Consider the following 25,065-nt stretch of genomic DNA (forward strand, 5'->3'; position numbering starts at 1 on the left):
GGATGAGAAGTGACGTGACAACAGTGTATAAGAGGCATAGATTGAGTGGATAGCAAGAGACTTTTCCAAGGGCAAAAATGGCTAATACAAGGGGGTATAATTTTAAGGTGATTGGAGGAAAGTATAGTAGGGATGACAGAGGTTGGCTTATTTGTTTGTTTATTATTATTAATTTTTTTTAAAAAAAACACAGAGAGTGAAAAGCCCTGCCAGGGGTGGTGGGAGAGGCAAATACAGTACCGATATTTAAGAAATTTTTCGATAGGTATATGTTTGATAGAAAAATAGAGGGTATGTAGGAGCGAAGAGTCAGATTGATCTTAGAATCGGTTAAAATGTTGGCACAATATTGAGAATCAAAAGGTCTGTTACCACACAATGTTCTATGTTCTGAACCCTACAACACTTTTGAGGAAAAACAATGGCTCTTTGGATCACTTGAGCTGGGGGCCAGGAATTTTCATGACACCACTCATGTTCCCCTATGAGCCAGACTGAAAGCTACTTTGTGAGAAAAAGTGCAAAAGAAAATTTCCAACTCGGAGATGCTTCGGAAAACGCCTACTGCTGCCTTGGGCAATTGAGCACAAACAGGTGGAGCTTGTTTTGCAATCCAGTGATACAGTCAACCAATGCTGATGGCCTCAACTGTTAATTGCTATAGATCTTTTAAAATTAAACACACAATCTGGTTTCTTCTATTCTGCTGGCATTCATAAGGGCAGTTTATTGAAAGAAAATTTCCTCACCCACTTTAATGGGTCACAGATGTGGTGCCTTCAGTAAATACTTTGGGTGGTGTCACCAGCAATTCCAACAGGCACACCCAAGATCCTCTCTATCATAAATATTTCCTTAATTATATCAATTTCTGTTTTCATGCACCAATGTGTAATTACCCACTGAACAACTTAAACCTTTACAATCTCAGAAATGCTCCTTTTGTAAGCGTCAGTGTAACTAAAGCTCCACTAGCCCTTTCATTCAATCTCACCCCACTCACATTACCCCTCAAGGCCAATTTTAAGATCTCATCTCAAAGACAGCAAGTCAGACAGTAACACACATCAAAGTTGCTGGTGAACACAGCAGGCCAGGCAGCATCTGTAGGAAGAGGTGCAGTCGACGTTTCAGGCCGAGACCCTTCGTCAGGACTAACTGAAGGAAGAGTGAGTAAGGGATTTGGAAGTTGCAGGGGGAGGGGGAGATCCAAAATGATAGGAGAAGACAGGAGGGGGAGGGATAGAGCCAAGAGCTGGACAGGTGATAGGCAAAAGGAGATACGAGCGGATCATGGGACAGGAGGTCCGGGAAGAAAGACAGGGGGGGGGACCCAGAGGATGGGCAAGAGGTATATTCAGAGGGACAGAGGGAGAAAAAGGAGAGTGAGAGAAAGAATGTGTGCACAAAAATGAGTAACAGATGAGATACGAGGGGGAGGTGGGGCCTCAGCGGAAGTTAGAGAAGTCGATGTTCATGCCATCAGGTTGGAGGCTACCCAGACGGAATATAAGGTGTTGTTCCTCCAACCTGAGTGTGGCTTCATCTTTACAGTAGAGGAGGCCGTGGATGGACATGTCAGAATGGGAATGGGATGTGGAATTAAAATGTGTGGCCACTGGGAGATCCTGCTTTCTCTGGCAGACAGAGCGTAGATGTTCAGCAAAGCGGTCTCCCAGTCTGCGTCGGGTCTCTCCAATATATAAAAGGCCACATCGGGAGCACCGGATGCAGTATATCACCCTAGCCGACTCGCAGGTGAAGTGTTGCCTCACCTGGAAGGACTGTTTGGGGCCCTGAATGGTGGTAAGGGAGGAAATGTAAGGGCATGTGTAGCACTTGTTCCGCTTACACGGATAAGTGCCAGGAGGGAGATCAGTGGGGAGGGATGGGGGAGACGAATGGACAAGGGAGTTGTGTAGGGAGCGATCCCTGCGGAATGCAGAGATGGGGGTGGGGGGGAGGGAAAGATGTGCTCAGTGGTGGGATCCCGTTGGAGGTGGCGGAAGTTACGGAGAATAATATGTTGGACCCGGAGGCTGGTGGGGTGGTAGGTGAGGACCAGGGGAACCCTATTCCTAGTGGGGTGGCGAGAGGATGGAGTGAGAGCAGATGTACTTGAAATGGGGGAGATGCGTTTAAGAGCAGAGTTGATAGTGGAGGAAGGGAAGCCCCTTTCTTTAAAAAAGGAAGACATCTCCCTTGTCCTAGAATGAAAAGCCTCATCCTGAGAGCAGATGCGGCGGAGACGGAGGAATTGCGAGAAGGGGATGGCGTTTTTGCAAGAGACAGGGTGAGGAGAGGAATAGTCAGACAGTAGACTACTCATCCAACAATACACCTGAATAGGAACATAGATTTAAGTGCTTGGATCTCAGTAATGGGAAGTGAAATCATATGCATGTGCACAATCACTGTTAATAAATGACCATCAGCCTTTTAGAACAATGCAGCAGAAATCCAGGAGGCTTTATTGGCAGCTTTTGAAGTTCAGTAATATTTAACTTGAAAGAAATCCTTTAAATATCCTCTGCACACAAAGTGAACTCCCACAAACACTGGCACTTGCTTGCTTAAAATGTTATTCTTGCATGAAGTGACATCACAGGGATTTTACACAAACCTGTGAATACACACAGAGCAGACCAACAGTGAACTAAATAAACGTACCTCAGTTTGCCCTTCCTGTGCACTGTACTCATGTGTAACACGAATGCTCTGTAAAGAAGACAAGAATTATTAAGCACTCACCCTATTGCACAGCATGGTGGTGTAGTGACCAACACAAAGCTTTACAGTGCAGGCAACCTGGGTTCAAGGCCTACCGCGGTCTGTATCGAGTTTGTAGGTTCTCACTGTGACTTTGTGAGTTTCCTCTGGGTGCTCCGGTTTCCTCCCACAGTCCAATGACATACTGGCTGATAGGTTAATTGGTCATTGCAAATTGTCTCGTGATTAGTTCGGGATTAAATTGGCGGATTGCTGAGGCACAAAGGACCAATTCTGCACTGTATCTCAATAAATAAAAAATAAACAAATTCACAAACAAATTTGCCATTTCGCTCTCAGTCTCACTAAAATGCTTGGTGATCCTTTCATATTATATGTTGTAGTTCATTTGTTGGTGACAACTATTTTAAAAGTATATCGCCTTTACAAAAATAAGTGCTTAGATTTTGCCTTTAAATATAATGGAAGAACCCTCAGTGAAGCACAATCAAACCAAATTCAACTCACCCTCTAATGTAGAACACAAAGCAAGCTTTTAGTGAATGCTTTGAAGGAGAAAAGATGTGGACAAGTTTATTAGGTGACACTTGCCATAGCTCATGCAAAGCCATCACTAGGGGTAATTATATCTGGAGATGATCAGGGAGGCAGGAACTGAAAGGGCAACAATTTCCTGATGGCTGTCATGTGACAGGAAGTTATAGGAACATGGAGAGAGATTTGAGAACAAGTGAGAACATTAGGAAAAAAAGCCCTTATTTATTGAGGACACTGTTCAGTGATGCAAGGGTAATGGTCAATTAAAAACTTTCTTAATAGATCAGTACATAATGTCATAAAGCCTGAAACAAAAAGGTCACCTCGTCTTTTTCTAGGTATTGTGCTTTTTCTTCAGGAGTTAAGCTGGCTGAATCTTCCAAAAATTTTTTCATAACTGAACCGCTTTCTGGAAAATCAAAACACAAATTACTACATTACTAATGGCATCACTGTGGAAAAGAATGAGTGTACAACCAAGTCTTTGCTGAAATAATAAAGGGAGAACTGCCAGCTTTCCACCATCATTACCCCATAGAACTGAAAGTTACTTGTGCGGAATGTAGATGCGCATCTAAATAATGAAGTCCTGAGGTTACTGTCAGTGAGTCCTTTGCCTTCATCATTAGTGTGCTTAGTTGTTATTTTCCAAATCCAATTTTCAGCACACATTACTTTCACTTTAATGTAACATAATTTATACTGGAATGAGATCTTGTACATCAGATTTTAAAAATTGAAGCTGTGTTAAAATAGTTAATCCTCGACTAAACCTATGTAAGCAGCTTCTTCGACGCTGTTATAAAGATTGCAAAAACAAAAACAGCCAACAGGTACCCTTTAAAGATTCAAAATACATTTATGATCAAAATGTGTGTATACGGAGTACAACTTGAGATTTGTCCTCCTGCAGACAGCCACAGAACCTGTGGAACCTGTTGAAGAAAATATCAAACATCCAATGTGAAAAAAACAAATTTAGGTATGTCGAGCACGTGCTCAAAGCTGGCCAATTTCTGAAGACCAGCTGTAGCAGTAAGGAATTCTCCTTATCTGGTCCAAGCTACTAGATTAGCAGTTATCACCTAAACTCTGTCACTGATTGAGGGTGAACTAACACTAAAGACAAAATGAAGCCAAGGGAATGAATGGATTGACACTCAAATGCAACCTCCACGTATTGCAGGTCTCGGGGTCACCCTGAGCACCAGCATTATAAGCAAAACCAACATTAACCTAACTCTGAAACGTCTCTTCTTCAAAGATGGGTTTATTTTGCATGACATAGCTCCGAATTCACAGGCACAATTTGAAAAGCTTGCCCCAGCACTCAGCCCTATTGTCCACATTCAATCACCTTTGTCATGTCACAGAGGAAGTTTGTACACAAAATCCCCAGTGCTGGGAGTGATTTTTTTCTGCCCTAAATCCCTTGACATTCATGACAAAAGGACATCACTCCCAGATGAGCTCAATGGCCTTTATGCTCGTTTTGACCATCAAAACATAGAGGCACCTTCACGAACACCCATAGCCCCTGATGACCTTGTGATTTCAGTCTGCGGCCGACATGCTAACTTGCCTTCTGGAGGGTGAACCCATGGAAAGCATCAAAAACAGGCAGGGTATCTGGCTGAGTAGAAAAGATCTGTGCTGATCAACTGGCTAGAGAGTTCACTGATAATCTTTAAGCTCTCACCTTCAGGAGTCTGAAGTATCTATCTGCTTCAAGCAGGCTTCAATTATACTGGTACTTAAGAAGAATGTGGTAGCTTGCCTCAGTGACTATCGTCCAGGAGCACTTACATCTACTGAGAAGTGCTTTGAGAGCTTGGTGATGAAACATATCAACTCCTGCCTGAGAAGCGACTTGCATCCACTCCAATTTACCTACCATCACAATGGGTCAATAGTAGATGCCATTTCATTTTACACCTAGACAGCTCAGCACTCAATGCGTTCATCCCCTCAAAACTAATCAATAAGCTTCAAATCTTAGGCCTCAATACCTCCTTGTGCAACTGGATCCTCGATCTCCTCAGGTGCAGAACCCAAACAATTTGGATTTGCAACATCTCCTCAATAGTTTCCACAGCACAGGTGCACCACAAGGCTGTGTGCTTAGCCCCCTGCTCTACTCACTTATGACTGAGAGGCTAGACACAGCTCCAATGCCATATTTAAATTTGCAGAAGACACCACTGTCATTCACCGAATCAAAGGTGGTGATGAATCAGCATCAAGGAGGGAGACTGAAAATCTGGCTGAGTGTTGCTGCAACCAGCTCTCACTCAATGTCAGCAAGACTAAGGAAGTGATTATTAACTACAAGAGGATGAAACTGGAGTTCATGAGCCAGCTGTCATTGGGGAATCAGAGGTGGAGAGGGTCAGCAACTTTAATTTCCTTGGTGTTACCATTTCAGAAGATCTGTCTTGCATCCAGCATGCAAGTGACATTACGAAGAAAGCACGGCAGCACCTTTATTTTCTTAGAAATGTGCCAAGTCTCGGCACGTCATCTAAAACTCTGACAAACTTCTATAGGTGTGTAGTGGAGAAGATACTGACTGTTTACATCACGACCTAGTATGGAAACAGCAATGTCCTTGTATGGAAAAGCCAACAAAACGTAGTGGATACAGTCTAGTATATCAAGGGTAAAGACCTCCCACTTTTGAGCACATCTACAAGGGGGATTGTCACAGGAAAGCAGCATCCATCAAGGACCCCCACCACCCAGGCTGTGCTCTCTTCTCGCTGCTGCCATCAGGAAGGTGGTTCAAGAGCCTCTGAACCCATACCATCACGTTTAAGAACGGTTATTACCCCTCAACCATCAGACTCTTGAACCAGAGAGGATAACTTCACTCAACTTCATGTGCCACATCACTTGACTAGACTGAATTTCAAGGATTCTTCATTTCATGTTCTTGGTATTTACAGCTTATTTATTTACTATTATTATTTCCTCTTTTCTCCCCCTCTTTCTGTTTGTATTTGCATATTTTTTTTGCACATTGGTTGTTGTCCGCCCTGCTGGATATGGTCTTTTGTAGATTCATTTGATTGTGCCTTTGTATTTACTGTGATTACTTGCAAGAAAAGGAATCTCAGGGTCATATATGGTGACATACACGAACTTTGACAATACATTTACTTTGAAATTTACTCCTTCCTCAGCGCTGCTGTGGTTTAAGGGACTGATACCTGTTGAATTGTTTAAAGCTTTAAAAAGGTAATGCTGTAACAGTGTTGCACGCAACTTGCCAGCAGATCTGGAAAACCCAACAGTGGTCATTAGACTGGAAAAGATCAGTTTATATTCCAATTCCCAAGAATGGAAATGTAAAGGAATGTATATCCCAATTCCCAAGAATGGAAATGTAAAGGAATGTTCAAATTACCAAACAATTTCACACGCTAGCAAGGTAATACTAAAGATCATGAAAGCAAGACTCCAGCAATATGTGGAACGAGAACTGCCAGATGTACAAGCTGGTTTTAGAAGAGGCAGAAGCACTAGAGACCAAATTGCTGACCTACGCTGGATAATGGAGAAATCGAGGGAATTCAAGAAAAGTATTTATCTATGTCTTATTGACTACGCTAAAGCCTTCGACAATGTGGACCATAATAAACTATGGCAAATTCTTAAAGAAATGGGGATACCTGGACATCTCATCTACCTTATGAGAAACTTGTAGTACGACAATCCAGAAGCAACAGCTAGAACTGAACACTGGTTCAAGATTGGGAAAGGAGTACGACAAGGCTGCATACTGTCACCCTACTTATTGAATCTATATGTGGAACACATCATGAGGAATGCTGGTGTAGAGGACTCAAATGTTGGAATCAAAATTGCCGGACAAAATATTAACAACCTCAGATAGGCAGGTGATACTACTCTTAATGGCTGAAAGTAAGAAGGATCTGAAGAAGCTTCTAATCGAAGTGGAAGAAGAAAGTGCAAGAGCTGGCTTGTTGCTCAGCATTAAGAAAACCAAGATTATGTCAACCAGCCCTATTAACTCCTTGGTAATAAATGGAAAGGAACTAGAAACAGTGATGAATTTTGTCTTCCTTGGTTCAAAGATTTCTATAGATGGTAACTACAGCCACAAAATTAAATGGCATTTACTTCTGGGGAGGGCAGCAATGGCAAATTTAGATGAAATACTGAAGAGCAGAGACGTAACATTGTCTACGAGGATGCGTACGATCAAGTCCATGGTATCTCCAGTTGTGATGTATGGCTGTGAGAGCTGGACTATTAGTAAGCCTTAATACAAAAGAATCGATGCCTTTGAAGTTGGATGCTGAAGCGAAGTGTTAAGGGTTCGTTGGACAGCAAGAAGATACAACAAGTCAATACTTGAAGAAATACAGCCGGGCTGCTCACTAGGAGGCTTGATTTTGAGACAAAAGCTGAAATATTTTGGCCTCATCTTGAGAAGACAGAATTCCTTGGAGAAGACCCTGATTTTAGGTAAAACAGAAGGTAAAAGAAGTAGAGGATGACAGAGGCTATGAAGGATAGATAATATTACTCAGACAATGTGTATGAGCTTGGGGAATCTTAGAGAGGCAGTTTCCAACAAGAAGGCATGGTGTACAGGAGCCCGTGAGGCCACAAAGTGTCGGATTCGGCATAACGACCGAACAACAAACCTAATACAGCCTCTCTGTGACCCTGGAACAACCCGAGAGGAGCTGAACATGGGGACCACACTGGATTCACTGGACCTGTGAAATCCCATGTAACCAGAGCTGAAGACAGATGTACAGACAGACTCTGCCAAGGAGGGATGGGTCCGACGCACACCACGTCTCACGGATACTAGTTCAGCTTGGGGTGTAGTCCTGCTCACCGACTCTCAGTGGGTGACAGGTCATTGGCTCATGAGGTTTAAGAACCCATATACACCAAATCATTTCCACATATTGTAATTAATTTGCTATAACTCGCCCAATTATATAACCCTTAACCTCTTTGTAAGCAGTGAAGCCAAAGAACCCCACAGCATCTCATATCGTGCAATGCAGAGTTAAAAACTTTCCCCTATACACTGCAATGAAATTACATCCATTTTAAGAGTGCAATAAACCCTACAGTATCTCCAGAACTTGTAATAAAACAATGTGTAGTAAATAGAGACTACAATATGCATCATTACATGATAACTACAACAGATATGCTATGAAAGGTCATGTATAGGAGTATTGAACAGGTGGTAACAAATTCCATCTGCTGAATAAGGACAGAATTCAAGAAAATGGTTGAGCAACAATTTGAGGACAGTGTTGTGGTTTTGGCTGCCTGGTTAATGAATGGACATCAAAGCAAAGCAGCTTAGCATGACTTGGATGAAGCCAGTTGTCAGAGGCCAAAGATAGGACATTCGTTTGGTTGGGAGTCAGTGAATGGAAGTTAGCAATTCAACCAGAGGTACAGCCAAGAGGTAACAGTTGGTACATATAGACCTCACCATGGAATAACTGAGGCAGAGGTCCCTGTGTCTTTTAAAAGGATAAATATTTCAAAGCACTTCACCATGAGAAGTATTTAGTTTTAAGATTGATCTAGCCAAGAGGTAGCACAGCACCATTGGGCTGAATGGACTTCACGCAAGTTTAAGCATCTGTGCTTGTTTATCCCATTCTCTTCTGCACAATTTAGCAAGTGTACAGAGAACACAGCCTGCACGGATGATCAAGGTTCAAAATAAATTATCAATGTACAGATACGTCATCATATTCTAACCTGAGATTCATTTCCTTACAGGCATTCATAGTACATACAAAGAAACAATAAATTCAATGCACATATAAGGACAAACAACCAATGTGTTACTACAGAAAGAAAATTTAAAAAATAAACAAACAATAAGCAGAATAAAGGGTGTAAAGGTAGTAAGGTAGAAGGACTAAAGTGCGTGTACTTCAATGCAAGAAGGATCCGGAACAAAAGTGATGAACTGAGAGCTTGGATACATACATGGAATTATGATGTAGTGGCCATTACAGAGACTTGGCTGGCACCAGGGCAGGAATGGATTCTCAATATTCCTGGATTTCAGTGGTTTAAAAGGGATAGAGGTGGGGGGGGGGAGGGGAGGAGGGGAGGAGAGGTGGCATTACTGGTCAGGGATACTATTACAGCTACAGAAAGGGTGGGTAATGTAGCAGGATCCTCTTTTGAGTCAGTATGGGTGGAAGTCAGGAACAGGAAGGGAGCAGTTACTCTATTGGGAGTATTCTATAGGCCCCCTGGTAGCAGCAGATACCGAGGAGCAGATTGGGAGGCAGATTTTGGAAAGGTGCAAAAGAATAACAGGGTTGTTATCATGGGTGACTTTAACTTTCCTAATATTGATTAGCACCTGATTAGTTCCAATGGTTTAGATGGGGCAGAGTTTGTTATGTGTGTCCAGGATGGATTCCTGTCACAGTATGTGGACAGGCTGACCAGGGGGAATGCCATACTAGATCTAGTATTAGATAACGAACCAGGTCAGGTCACAGATCTCTCAGTGGGTGAGCACCTGGGGGACAGTGACCACTGTTCCCTGGCCGTTAGCATTATCATGGAAAAGGACAGAATCAGAGGGGACAGGAAAATTTTTTAACTGGGGAAGGGCAAATTATGAGGCTATAAGGCTGGAACTTGCGGGTGTGAATTGGGATGATGTTTTTGCAGGGAAATGTACTATGGACACGTGGTCGATGTTTAGAGATCTCTTGCGGGATGTTAGGGGTAAATTTGTCCCGGTGAGGAAGATAAAGAATGGTAGGGTGAAGGAACCATGGGTGACAAGTGAGGTGGAAAATCTAGTCAGGTGGAAGAAGGCAGCATACATGAGGTTTAAGAAGCAAGGATCAAATGGGTCTATTGAGGAATATAGGGTAGCAAGAAAGGAGCTTAAGAAGGGATTGAGAAGAGCAAGAAGGGGGCATGAGAAGGCCTTGGCGAGTAGGGTAAAGGAAAACCCCAAGGCATTCTTCAATTATGTGAAGAAAAAAAGGATGACAGGAGTGAAGGTAGGACCAATTAGAGATAAAGGTGGGAAGATGAGGGAGGCTGTGGAAGTGAGCGAGGTCCTCAATGAATACTTCTCTTCGGTATTCACCAATGAGAGGGAACTTGATGACGGTGAGGACAATATGAGTGAGGTTGATGTTCTGGAGCATGTTGATATTAAGGGAGAGAAGGTGTTGGAGTTGTTAAAATACATTAGGATGGATAAGTCCCCGGGGCCTGACGGAATATTCCCCAGGCTGCTCCACGAGGTGAGAGAAGAGATTGCTGAGCCTCTGGCTAGGATCTTTATGTCCTTGTTGTCCACGGGAATGGTACCGGAGGATTGGAGGGAGGCAAATATCCCCTTGTTCAAAAAAGGTAGTAGGGATAGTCTGGGTAATTATAGACCAGTGAGCCTTACCTCTGTGCTGGGAAAGCTGTTGGAAAAGATTCTTAGGGATAGGATCTATGGGCATTTAGAGAATCATGGTCTGATCAGGGACAGTCAGCATGGCTTTGTGAAGGGCAGATCATGTCTAACAAGCCTGATAGAGTTCTTTGAGGAGGTGACCAGGCATATAGATGAGAGTAGTGCAGTGGATGTGATCTACATGGATTTTAGTAAGGCATTTGACAAGGTTCCACACGGTAGGCTTATTCAGAAAGTCAGAAGGCATGGGATCCAGGGAAGTTTGGCCAGGTGGATTCAGAATTGGCTTGCCTGCAGAAGGCAGAGGGTCATGGTGGAGAAAGTACATTCAAATTGGAGGGTCGTGACTAGTGGCGTCCCACAAGGATCGGTTCTGGGACCTCTACTTTGTGATTTTTATTAACGACCTGGATGTGGGGGTAGAAGGGTGGGTTGGCAAGTTTGCAGACGACACAAAGGTTGGTGGTGTTGTAGATAGTGTAGAGGATTGTCAAAGATTGCAGAGAGACATTGATAGGATGCAGAAGTGGGCTGAGAAGTGGCAGATGGAGTTCAACCTGGAGAAGTGTGAGGTGGTACACTTTGGAAGGACAAATTCAAGGCAGAGTACAAAGTAAATGGCAGGATACTTGGTAGTGTGGAGGAGCAGAGGGATCTGGGGGTACATGTCCACAGATCCCTGAAAGTTGCCTCACAGGTGGATAGGGTAGTTAAGAAAGCTTATGGGGAAAGCTTTCATAAGTCGAGGGATAGAGTTTAAGAGTTGCGAGGTAATGATTCAGCTCTATAAAATTCTGGTTAGGCCACACTTGGAGTACTGTGTCCAGTTCTGGTTGCCTCACTATAGGAAGGATATGGAAGCATTGGAAAGGATACAGAGGAGATTTACCAGGATGCTGCCTGGTTTAGAGAGTATGCATTATGATCAGAGATTAAGGGAGCTAGGGCTTTATTCTTTGGAGAGAAAGCGGATGAGAGGAGATATGATAGAGGTATACAAGATATTAAGAGGAATAGATAGAGTAGATAGCCAGCGCCTCTTCCCCAGGGCACCACTGCTCAATACAAGAGGACATGGCTTTAAGGTAAGGGGTGGGAAGTTCAAGGGGGATATTAGAGGAAAGTTTTTTACTCAGAGAGTGGTTGGTGCATGGAATGTACTGCCTGAGTCAGTGGTGGAGGCAGATACACTAGTGAAGTTTAAGAGACTACTAGACAGGTATATGGAGGAATTTAAGGTGGGGGGTTACATGGGAGGCAGGGTTTGAGGGTCGGCACAACATTGTGGGTTGAAGGGCCTGTACTGTGCTGTGCTATTCTATGTTTTAACAAATATTGGGAACTTGAGAAGAGTCCATTTCAGTGGGAGTTCAGTGAGGGGGCGAGTGAAGCTGAGCGAAGTTATCCCCTCTGGATTCAAGAGCCTGATGGGTGAAGGGTAATAAGTATTCCTGAACTTGGGGGTGTTGATCCTGAGGTTCCTGCTCCCCCTTCCTGATGGGGGTCCTTGACGATTGACGCTGCTTTCCTGGTCAGCGCTCCACGTGGATGTTCTCAAAGGGGAAGGTGGGGGGGGGGGGGGTGTTCCCTGTGATGAACTGGACTGTACCACTACTTTTGTAGGCTTTTCCACACTGGTGTTTCCATACCAGCCCAAGATGCAACCAGTCAATATACTCTGCACCACACATCAACAGTACTGTGCAAAAGTCTCAGGAATATGTGTACAGCCTAAGACTTTTGCACTGTACTGTATATGTCAACACGGAGCAGAGAGCAAGGCTGTAAATCTGCTGGGAGAAAAGGATGTTGGGAATGGCGAGGGTGAAAGATCATGGGAGGGGTGTGGGACAGGTGGCAGAGGAGGAGTGCCAGGCTAGGGGCTGACAAGGGTGTCAACACACCCAGCCCTGAGACACCAGGCAAGGTCTTCTGACTTCAAACAATAGGTTTATTGATCATTACAGAATGCCTCTCTGGCGATTTCCACACCTTCCCCTCTCCTCAGTCCACAATAGAAACCCATATTAGAATCAGGTTTATCATCACTCACACATCATGAAATTGGTGTTTTTTTGTTCCAGCAGTACGGTGCAATATATAAAATTACTACAGTACTGTGCAAAAATCCTTGACATCCTAGCTATACATATCTGCCACAGACTTTTGCACAGTACTGTAAGTAGGTGCTTGCATATTTCTTGCTCCATTTAAAAACATTAAGTTCACTATGTAATATGTTTTTTAAAAAAAGTGAAATAAGTGTATTGCCTAATATCTAATAGTCTGGGAAACAGCTCATCTGGCACTACGCAAGTCCCAAGAGAGACGGATTATCAGAGTTAATGGATTAACTCTGTACTGGATTAAAGGCAAATTAAAAGGAGGAGTTTTCAGAGAGAGAAAGGGGCTATGCCATGGTATGATGAAAACACAAAGCAAGAATCACCGTACCGATATCAAACAATAAAATCATTTGGAAACTAGCTTCAAGAGGCTGAGGAGCTTGGGACTTTATTCTTGGAGTGCAGGAGAATAAGGGGGTGATCTTATGAAGGTGTGTAAAATTGTGAGGGGTACATATGTGGTGATTGCACACAGACTTTTACCCTGGGCTGTGGAATCAAGAACTAGAGGTTATAGGTTGAAGGATGAGATGAGAGAAATTTAATGGGAAGTAATTACTAAAAAAAATTATCACCCAGAGGGTGATCAGTATAGTATATGGAACGAGTTGCCAGAGGAAGAGGTTGAGGCAGGTACATAACATTTACAAAGCCACTTGAATAGATACATGGTAAGGAAAGGTTTCAAGCAATATAGGCCAAATGGGACTAGATTAGATGGTAAACAACAGGAATTCTGCAGATGCTGAAAATTCAAGCAACACACATCAAAGTTGCTGGTGAATGCAGCAGGCCAGGCAGCATCTCTAGGAAAGAGGTACAGTCGACGTTACAGGCTGAGACCCTTCGTCAGGACTAACTGAAGGAAGAGTTAGTAAGAGATTTAAAAATTAGATTTTAAAATAAGAGGCCTGAAACGTCGACTGTACCTCTTCCTAGAGATGCTGCCTGGCCTGCTGCGTACACCAACAACTTTGATGTGTGTTCCTAGATTAGCTGGTAATCTTGGTTGACATAGAAGAGCTGGGCTGGGCCTGTATGACTCTACGGCAGGGGTTTCCCAACCTGGGGACCATGGGCCCCTCAGTTAATGGTAGGGCCTATGGCATAAAAAAAGGTTAGGAATCCCCACTCTATTGTCAAATCAGCCAAATCCAATCAGAGTCTACTGTGTCCTGTGGATCACTACCTGCAAGCTGCAGGATAACGAACTGAGAATACAATAATCAAGGGAAAGGTGGAATAACTAGGTGCACCTTGGCAGTAAGGTCAACATTTATGGTCCAGCCTCAATTTCACTCAGGTTGCAGGGCTTGATGAGTGATGTCAGAGGGCAGAAATAAGTCGTACATCACCCTTAGTCCACTGATGCTGCCTGGCCTCTGTGTACTTCCAGAATTTTCTACAGTATTTTAAATCTTGCAATCCAGATTCCAGCTGCTTTCGAATTTAAAAAGTGCTTAATTCCAGTAACAAACTTTAGCAACTCCCTTGGATCAAGTCCCATCATTACAGTAGAGGATTTGTCTTCATGTGGAAATAAGTGAGGTTGGAGAGGAAAGCCATTTTAGTCATTAAAAGAAATCCAACCACACACACAAAAAAGCCAACAAATGAACCATACCAGATGCAGAGAATTTGCAAGAACAATTTCTCAGATCTTTAACATTCACAATAATTTTCTGTCACTGCTGCTGTTAATTGTGTGACACGCAACACAGTGGCTGCAACGGAAGGTATGAAAGAAACCCACACTTCAATGGAGCACCATAAAAGAAAAATTGGTGCCAAGATATTAGATATTAAATGCATGATGTCGGTTTGGTGCAAAGCCCCGGTATAAATCCTGGTCTCTGCCTATCATTTATGTACTCTTAAGCCTTCAGCAAATACTCAGCTTTCCTCAGTTTGTCATTGATAACCATTCTCCTGTAAACTGCACAGAAAATCTATTAGTCCGGCATGATTTATCTACAGATTTTTTGGACTATTGGAAATGTTTCCATGCCCCTTTTAAAAAAAGAAGTTAAATAGTAACATTTTAGTCAACTTTACAAGTTAGTGCAGGACCCAGTGAACGGACATTGCAAAATATCACCAGGTAAGTCAGATTCCAAATGATCAGGATTTCTAAATAATTTGGCAGCACATTGATTAGGGTTTTATTTGTAAGTATATCCACTCTACCACTGGTGCCATTGCCTTCAGTTTTCAAGTCCTCAAGTTCTGAAATATCCTTCAAAAAATCTCTACATCTCACCCTTGTTAATTCTTCAAGACTTTATACTTCAAACCCATCTCATTGGCCAAGTATTTAATCATTGTCCCATATCGTGGGATCATTTTTTGTTTGTTCATGCTTCACTGAAGAGTCTCGATACATTCAAAGGGCCTACTAGAGCAATACAGGTTATGATTGTAATCAACCTCTCTCCTGTTGGAAGTTTGCAGCTTAATACAAAGCAGTAACTTGTTGACTGATTAGTTTGATTTTCGCTCCTGTTGCATTTTTCTTTCAAAACAAATAGGTGTTTTATTTGTACCCAAATTCTTATCCCTTTCTTTTCAGTTCCATTCTGATTTTTGGTGACTCAGCATAGAAAGGGAGAATACCTGAACTCAAGACCGTACCAGGATTGTTGAGAAAGTCCTTGACTGTCCCAGTGATTCAATTGGACACGCCTGGTCAGGATCAATGTGTGATCTGTATTTACTGTAAGAAAATTCAGTGTCATTACACTGCAATGACAGCCACTGTGGAGACACCTGGAGAATTTGAGCAAAGATTGTCTGCTGTCAGACCTTTACATCCTCTCTTGCTCGCCCTCCCATTCACTAACTATATTTTAAGATTTCCACATGTAAACAAAACTATCTGGCAGAGGGGAGGGGTGAATTCTCTTCCACCATTTCACAGTTTTCTTCCCTAGCTGCTATGAATTCCTGCTGGATTCTAGTTCCACACACAATTGACAACCTTCTTGTGATCGGTATAAGTAACCAGCCTTCATGGGCAAACTACTATCCTCCATTAATGGGGCAACCAACACCACCAAAACCGACATCCAGCTACATGCTGCCCAGAAAGAAGTCACTTCAAATTAAAAAGCATCTCTTCAAATTACAGTGGAGTGAGAGCTCTGGTTAAGGCATCCTCTGACCGGCTCATCACTTCCGTCACCTGATCAAAGGCGGCACAAATCACAAATATACATAGGTTCAGTGTTAACAACGCACACAAAATGGAGAAAAGTGATGAGACGTGCGTGCCCACAATAGACAAGGCTCTTCTTGAGCCCAAATGTAGCTGTTGCTTAGAGACACTCACCAAATTCCAATTTATCCTGATTGTTTGCCAGTGCATGTATAAGTCCAATAGTCCCGCAGGCATTACTGATGGTCTGTTTCATGAAGTACACACGCGGATTGACTTTCTGCCCTTCAGCTTTGATCTTTGCTTCCTCCTCTCGTTTGAAAGTTTCATACTGAAGAAGGGAAAAAAAAGATGACATGAGCCACTTGCTTCCATCTGCAAATCATGTAAAATGTTTACTTCTATTTGCCCTTTGATTATAGCTGTGGAAGGCATGGCTGCCTTATGTTCTTTTCAGGATAGATTAGTTATAAAAAGGGATTATAACATCCGTAAAACAACTGATAAGAAGAGAATAGGATCCAAACTCATTCCTATATAGGCCTTGCTTTGTGCATCAACTCTGCCAGTGAAGTACTTTCTGAGGTATGATCGGCATTGTACCCAACAAATAGACAGCAAGCTTCCAGAAAGAGCAACTGGCAACATTCAGATAATGTTACCCATAGGAAGAATGTTGGCCAGGACACCAGACAGAAGTTATTTGCATTTTGAGTTATCTCCTCCCATTTGTAGGACAGCTGATTAACATCTCATTCGACAGACAGACACAATGTTGGCAAATGATGTGAAATTCAGAAACTGCATGATAAATCCACAGTCATTTTGATTTATAAGTGTTTCCACAGTTAGTAATCTTGCACTGCAAATTTTCTTGCAGCACAAGTCATAAGTAATTTCACACAACTTGTTCAAACAGTCAATATTCTAAACAACAAATTCCTGTTGCCTCAAGCATAATAAAGGTTAAGTTAATAAAGTGTCATCATTCAACAAGAACCAGAGGAATATTTACTCAACACTAATTTCCTTTACACATTGGAATGAGGCTTGTTAGCAGGACAACAATTTCCACAGCTTTCTTCCCCACCCGACTCCACCTCATTTCTCAAGACTCTCTACTGCTGTGGCTGCAGACCTGAGGTTTGATCAGATGAAATCTAACTCATTAGGTATATTTAAGGCAGAGGTTGATAGATTCTTGATTAGCCAGGGCATCAAAGGGTATGGGGTGAAAGCAGGGGAGTGGGGATGACTGGAAGAATTGGATCAGCCCATGATTGAATGGCGGAGCAGACTCGATGGGCCATCTGGCCTAATTCCGCTCCTATATCTTATGGTCCAATCCCACATTACAAAGTCAGGTACACACAGCTGGTACCAAATTCATTATCCATTTTCATATTACCTCAGGAATCAGCCATTGCCGGTCACTGAAGGCCAATCTCCCACATCTTACTTGCCATAATGAAAATTCCAGGCCAAACACTATGGGCTGAGCTTAGGAAGTACTTCTGAATCAGTTCATAGCATGTTGATGGTGCATCCCTACCCTCTTAGTTTAGTTAAAACTAGTTTTATTCTTCTGCCAAGGCAGATCAGAATTGGTGAACAGCCTTGCTCATCTTTCCAAGAATCTAAGGGTTGCTAATTTACAGAACACGTGATTACCAATGACATTCTGTGTTTCATATGGTCTACTTAACCCAATAAAGTACCCCAAACCACATTATGGGAGCATCAGTGGACAAATCATAACACCGAGGCATGCCTCACGGTGTTGCGTTTTGTAACTCCAAAAACTATTCGATAGAAAAACACGGGAGCCCTGGAAAACGTGTCTACTTTAGTTTTACTTCAGTGGTGGCATAATGACATATGGCATTCATGTACTTCTTATATCTAACTAACCCGTAACGAATTATGTAAACAGAGAATGCTTAAACAATTTACTATATTACTCAAATATTACTGAAATATTGAATACACGACACTCCTCTGTGCTTAGCTAAAAACTCCAACTTAATACAGAATGCATCTCCACTCAAATATATAAAATGTATTTCTCTACATATACATACACCCATCTAAACTATTGCCAGGTTGCACTCTGCCATCTAACAGCCCCTGGCCTGCAGGATGAACTCTTGTGTCCAACCTGCCCAAATCTACCACCAGAAGTAAGCTGTGATGTTCAATAGAACTTTCTTCCTGATTACAGAGCAACTAAACACAAGAGATGGACAGATAAACTTGGCCAGTTGCTCACTCACTCACTTGTGTACCTAGAGGAAAGTGGAATTAGTTGAATCACTCTACCAAAGTGCAAGAACAATGGCTACATCATGCATGATTCTCTGAAAACTAATGATTCTGCATCGTAAAAATCAGGGGAGGTGTGGTCGGAAAAAGTGACTGTGCACTTAGATCACCAGGCAACTCTGCCCACACAGTGAACTGTGCAAAGGTCAACACATTTTAGGTAGAAAACCAGCCAGAGTTTCTACAGTTCACAATGAGCACACTCTTCCACATTAAAGCCCTGTTTCTCAATGCAACCATGAAAATACCCTATCTAATCCCAACCAACAGTTTTACAGGAGCGGCATCTTCTGTATGGTGAACCCCAAATTAGACATCTTACTCAATAAACACATTCCAAATCCAGAAAACTAGATGAACAAAGTCTAAGGGTTCAGATCTGAGAAAATGTCAAGGCAGTCAGGCTGATTTACTGTGAGAATGTCAAATGGCTGACGTTATGAAATAGAGTACAAATAGGCCAGAAGCACAAGTTACACAAAGACTGAATGGGGTCAGGTTTACTTTCTCACACCAAGCATCTCAGAAAGGTGAAAGCTCCCTAACAAATATGATCACCCACTCCAGACAAAATAATGCTATTACTTGCTCACATGGAGATAAAATAGGTAGCAACCATTACAGCCGTGAATGCAGGAATACAGAAGTGGGAAATGAATGCTCTAGGACACAAATAAAAACTGAGCATTGGAAAAACCTGTGGAAAGAGAAATAGCTAAGGTTTCAGATCTAAGAACCTTTATCAGAACTGACTTTCACATTTCCAGCAAGGCAAGTAACTGGAAAAAGACAGAGACACTAGAGATTTTGCAGATGCTGGAAAGACATACCCTCTTCTCATTGTTACCATCAGGTAAGAGAAGCTTGAAGGCACACACTTAGTTTCTTTCACACACAGCTTCTTCCCCTCTGCCATCCGATTTCTAAATGGACATTGAACCCATGAACACTACCTCACTACTTTTTTTTAAAAAATCTGTTTTTGCACTACTTATCTTTAACTATTATATATATATATATATATATTTACTGCAGTTCAGTTACTTTTTTATATTTAATCGGTCCAGTAATGGTCATTTGAAATATCAATTCTGAAAGAAATTAAAAGGTTTAAAACAATTTTATCAGACCAAGTGTCAATAGTTGCTCAAGTATAATATGAAATGGTACAATCATTCAGAATCCCATAATGAAAATTAGGATGTACTTTGAAGGAAGAGAGAACAAAAGGAAAATTGCCAGAATGCTTGTTCATGTTTTTCAGTATCTCCATCCTGCAATCAGTCCAATAGGTGTCGATTACCTGAAACAGAAGGATTGGAGAGAAACAAAGAATAGTGCGTGTCTAAGTATGCAGATGGTTTTAGCATTTAAACTGCCTGAGATGGACAGTTCCAGATGTGCTGAAGGACCAATATTGTTCTCATGTAGCTTTAATGAACATGGAGCCAGACAGAGCCTCAGCAAATCAACAGCTAGCACAAAGACATCAAAAAGATTTAAAACGCACTGATTAGAGACCTACCAAACCTCTGATCTTCCTATATAGTTTCTTAAACATTGGTGACAGATCTTCAGTCTTCTACAAAAACATTCTGCCTTTGATGGAACATATGAGCATTAAAGACTAATTTCTGATTTAAACTCACAATTTAAACAACTGAACATGAGAATCCATGACCTGTCTTTGTGCTCGAAGAAAAGCTGCAAACAAGTCCACACAACCCACATTTTTGAAACAAATTAAAGATTTATTCTTTCCTCTTATGAATATCAAAAGATTTTAAACTTTTCGATTAACACTTCTAATAAGTTTCATTCATCAATGACTTTCATTTACGAGGCATTGTTAATGCAAAGTGCTTTATCAAAAATAAAATGGTCCCGAAACACATAAGGAGTGTTCAGGACGAGAATTTCAGAGTTCACAACTCAGCTACAGAAAGTACGGGCACTTATGCTTGGACAAGTAAATTCAGGGATGCTCAAGAGACAGAAGACTGCAGAAATGTTGCAGGTCATATGGGGTGGAGGGGGTCAATTGACTCAGAAACGTATTCAACATATAATGGTTCGATAAGAAGATAGAGAAAGGTATGTGATGAAGTGGTGATGGTGGCAACTTACAGGGAAAGTAACACTCAAGCATTCACCTTAATCATTTTAATTTTGTCAAAAACTAAACAAAATAGTAGCAACACATCAGTGCAAGCAACACTACAAAGTAGTAGATGTATTTTCTCACTGTTTCCTTTTATTAAAAGACAAAACACAGTAACAGGACCTTCCCACCCAATGAGTCTGCTCTGCCCAGTTACACACACATCTCCAACTGACCCACTAGCCGATACTCACAGGAATGTGGGAGGTTACCAGAGCAGCCAGAGGAAATCCACACAGTCATGGGAATTATGTACCAACTCCTTACAGATAGTAGCGGAATTGAACTTAGGTTTCTATTATAGTATACACTAATCTTAAGGGTGTGCAGCCCTAAAGTACTGTGCGAAAGTCTTAGGCACCCTGGATTTTTATATAAATGTTGTTTTAGATTTTTTTTTAGGTCTTCTGCATCAGTGTCAGTAGAAAATTTTAGATTTCCAAACATACATTTCATTAAAGAAAGTATCTTATTAAGAAATAGACAAGAGAAAAATCTGCAGATGCAGGAAACCCAAGCAACACACACAAAATGCTGGAAGAACTCAGCAGGTCAGACAGCATCTGTAAGTCCTGCTGAAAGGGCTCGGCCCAAAACGTCGACTGTGCCCTTTTCCATGGATATTGTCTGGTCTGCCGAGTTCCTCCAGCACTTGTGTGTGTTGCTTATTAAGGAATAGACTATGTTTCAAATAAAAACTTGATTACTTTGTAGGTATATAGCCGAGCACATGATTAAACAAAGGTGCAAACAGGTGCTAATGATCAAGACATAATGAGTTGAATGAACTAAACTGATTAACTGTAAGCAGAAATAGGTGTAGAAGGAATCAAACTGGATGAAGGACAACCAAACTAAAAGGTGAAGTTTTGGGTGATGCAAGAGTTTAACCTTTAAATCAGCGGTCCCCAACCACCGGGCCACAAGGAAACGATATGAGTCAGCTGCAACTTTCCTCATTCCCTGTCACGCACTGTTGAACTTGAACATAGTGTTGCCAACTGTCCCGTATTTGCTGGGACATCCCATATATTGGGCTAAATTTGTTTGTCCTATAGGGGACCGCCCTTGTCCCGTATTTCCCCCGCTAAGATACAGCGTTCCTATGAAACCTTTCGTGCCAAAGTGGTGTGAGGTGAAGTAGCAATTATCTTGAATTTATATGGGAAAAATTTTTGAGCGTTCCCAGACCCAAAAAATAACCTAACAAATCATACCAAATAACACATAAAACCGAAAATAAATAACACTAACATATAGTAAAAGCAGGAATGATATGATAAATACACAGCCTATATAAAGTAGAAATAATGCATGTACAATATAGTCGGGAAGATGAAAGCAAAACCGATTTGGGGGAAAAAAAAATAAATCGGCACGTACATGCATGCGTACATCACATGCGCAGGTCACGCATGCACAGACAGGTGCTCGCGCAAGGCTTCATGGTCATGGTAGTCTTTTTGGGGTAAAGTGTCCCGGGATTTGACTGCTACTTTTGTTCCTTATTTGAGAGTGAGAAAGTTGGCAACCTGAACTGTAAAAGACTTGCTGAGGTGAGTTTAATCCTACATAAACAACACCCCCCCCCCCCCCCCCGGTCAGCTGGTCCGCAAGAATATTAAACCAGCCTGTTGGGGACCCCTGCTTTAGATCATCAAATCTTACACCACGGCAAGAGTGAGCACAGCAACAAGATACAAGGCATCATCCTGCACCAGCAAGGCCTCTTCCAAGCAGAAATTCTGCAGCAGGCAGATGTGCTGTTTAAGTTCTTCTAAAGAAACACACAGAAATGGGCAAGGTTGAAGATCAGAACGCAGTGGTCAGCCACAGAAACCGAGTGCAGCTGACAAGAGATACATCAAACAGACGTTCCTTCAAAATTGGAAGAAACACTGCTATTAACTCTGAACTCACAGAAACAACTGGAATCCCAGTACACCCCTCTACAGTCCAGAGGAGTTTTGTCAGAAGTGGTCTTCATGGAAGAGTTGCTGTCAAAAAGCCATTCCTCTGAAGTGAATACAAAGCCAAGATGAACTCAGCCTACTTGTCATGGTCCTTGCACCTTATAGTCTATCTGCTCTATCTAGTCTAACTTTCTCTGCAACTCAAACACTATATTCTGCATTGCTATTGACCAGGCCACCTTAATGTACTTGTGTTTTGAAATTATATGTATGGATGGTGTACAAAACAAATCTTGATTGTTTCTTGGTACATTGGACAATAATAAACCAATGACAGGATTTTCCCATCTTTCAGCTTCAAAAGTTAGACTAGGGAGTGACATGAACGGGAAATTCATCTTTACACTGTACCCTGCAACTGAGGCAAGGGAAATTGTAGCAGTTTGCTTCACAAAATGAGCCGCAAAGTTGGGAAGAGGAATTTATGGTGACAATTTGGTGCAGTGAGCATTGTATTTAGTACAAAGAGACTGGGATTGGTCTTTGATTTGTGCCAGGTGATATCAGCCACAGCAAGTATGATGGTCTGAGATGGTTCCCAAGAGCTTCGTCAGAACTGTTGTCTATTGTACAATCACCAACCACCCAAAGAAACAGACAGGATCATGCCTGATCCAGTCCACATCTCATGCTTACACACCACCAGGGCTGCACTCACATTTCTTTGCTCCACACGTGTAATCTGATTGTAGGGCCAACCTGAGTCATCCCAAGACCAACTAGGCCCGAGGAAAGGGATCATGAGGCTCCACTTTCTGACCATCTGATTGTCTTTTGAATTGTCACTGGCCTATTCCATTCTTTTAAATGATATCTCTCATAAGAGACACTTAAAAACAATTGAAATAGGTCTAATAAAACAAAATTTTAAAAACTTCTGAATTTATAATTCAGGTAAACAAAGTGAAGGAAGAACAAAAGGGGGGGGGAAGGAAAAAAAAAAGCTTAATCTTTCCAACTCATGTAAGCTCTATTTAAATAAATGGGGCTTTGCTATGTGCAGTGGTGCGCAGTAATGGATGTAAATGGCCACTCAACTTGGCATCGAGTTCAGCAGCAGTACAGCGGCTAGGTGTGCTAGCAATTGCTTTCCCGCACAGCTTTGCCTGCATACTACAGTGCAGAAGCGAGGAACATGATAACCTGCAAAAAACAACCTGCTGGAAAAATTCAATGGGTCAAGCAGCGCCTGGGGGAGGAAAGGAATCATCAGTGTTTCACATCAAAACCCTGCACATAAAGGACATTTCCAAATTGATAGCAAAAGGCAAGTGGTTTCTGGTCCCGTATCTTAGCACCAACTCCGTGCAGGAAGGCTGAAGAGAAGAAATGATAAGAACAAAGTGACAATTGGCTGGAGGACTGAGCGAGTCAAACAGCATCAGATGGTAAAATAATTCCTCCAGCAGTCATTGTTTCAGATTCCAGCATCTGCGGTCTCATGTCTCAGACAGAACAGGGCATCTGGTCAAGTTTTAACTTGAATCAACTGCCCAACACCAAAATTGGATATTTACAGATCCTTCCAAATGTAAATTATCCCTATTACAAAGCAGAAGGTAAAAACAAGCAGTAGTAAATCTAAGATCTGCATGACTGACTGGTAGAATTGCATGGCTGCAATAGCACAGTGGTTTAGCCAGTAGAACTGCTGCCTCACACCACCAGAGACAAGGTACAATTTGCTGTTTGTGTGGTGTCTGCTTGCTTTCCCTGTGATCATGTGGATTTCTTCTGTATGTTCCAGTTTCCTCACACACACCAAAGATGTGTATGCTGATAGGTTGACTGGCCACTCTAAATTTTCACCTGCGTTATAATCTGGGGGCATTGCTGCTAAGGGGGAAAGAATTGAATTGAGGTAACTGAATAGTTACTGTAGTCTTAGTGGGCCGAAGGGCTGTTCCCATGGAGATGCACGAGACTGCAGACTGTACCTCATTTTGAAAGCCCCGCATTTTTGGTTAGTGAACTTACTACTTGTTACGCATGTGCAGAGCAAGAATGACAATGGAGGAGTAAGATTAAAAGTTTTTAGACTGTGTCCTGGGCAACTTACCGTGCAGGAGTGACGAACCGGGCACGCCAAGACAAAAACATGCGCATTTGGAAACACGCACAAAAAAAAGAGGTAGGCCTCACTGATCCACAGCATGATCAACCGGCATGCTCACATTCTCGTAATCGATCCGATACGGTTCACTACTCATTTTGTAACAGTACCTTTTCTGTGACGGGGAAGAGCAGAAGAATCGAGCAGACGGGTCTTGGTACCAAGCTGAGAAGTTCAGGGTCCATTCCAAAGACATCGCCGAACTGCCAACTGGGAAGTACTCCGAGCTGCTGCATGAACTGGTGGGAAAAATGCCTTGGGTCAGTTCCAAAGATGAACTGTTCTTCACAAGTTCATTGTACATATAATTATAAACAGAATGAGGACACAGAGGGTACATGAGGGAAGAATGGCATACACTAGCTGAAAAAATTTGATTTTAATCAAGAGCCTTCAAGGATGCAATTGAAACACTTGAGAAAAAGCAGGAAAAGCTCACCTGGTCCCTTCGACATGATTCAGCATTCTGCATGGACAGAACTGATCTTTTACCTTA

General features: G+C 42.2%; 1 protein-coding gene across 1 annotated transcript in view; it reads right to left on the bottom strand.

The window, feature by feature from the left end:
• The window catches only part of uchl3 (ubiquitin carboxyl-terminal esterase L3 (ubiquitin thiolesterase)), a 51,328-nt gene extending 26,521 nt beyond the window's left edge, over positions 1–24,807 (bottom strand). The window contains exons 1-4 of the mRNA XM_072257305.1: positions 24,680–24,807; positions 16,175–16,331; positions 3,591–3,676; positions 2,671–2,718 (exon numbers count right to left, since the gene is read on the bottom strand). Of these exons, the coding sequence (XP_072113406.1) occupies positions 2,671–2,718; positions 3,591–3,676; positions 16,175–16,331; positions 24,680–24,805 (417 nt within the window). The 5' untranslated portion in view covers positions 24,806–24,807. The remainder of the gene's footprint in view (positions 1–2,670; positions 2,719–3,590; positions 3,677–16,174; positions 16,332–24,679) is intronic.
• Between the last annotated feature and the right edge of the window lie 258 nt (positions 24,808–25,065).

The sequence above is a fragment of the Mobula birostris genome, chromosome 5 (genome assembly GCF_030028105.1).
Source record: "Mobula birostris isolate sMobBir1 chromosome 5, sMobBir1.hap1, whole genome shotgun sequence".
In the NCBI taxonomy this organism is placed as follows: domain Eukaryota; kingdom Metazoa; phylum Chordata; class Chondrichthyes; order Myliobatiformes; family Myliobatidae; genus Mobula; species Mobula birostris.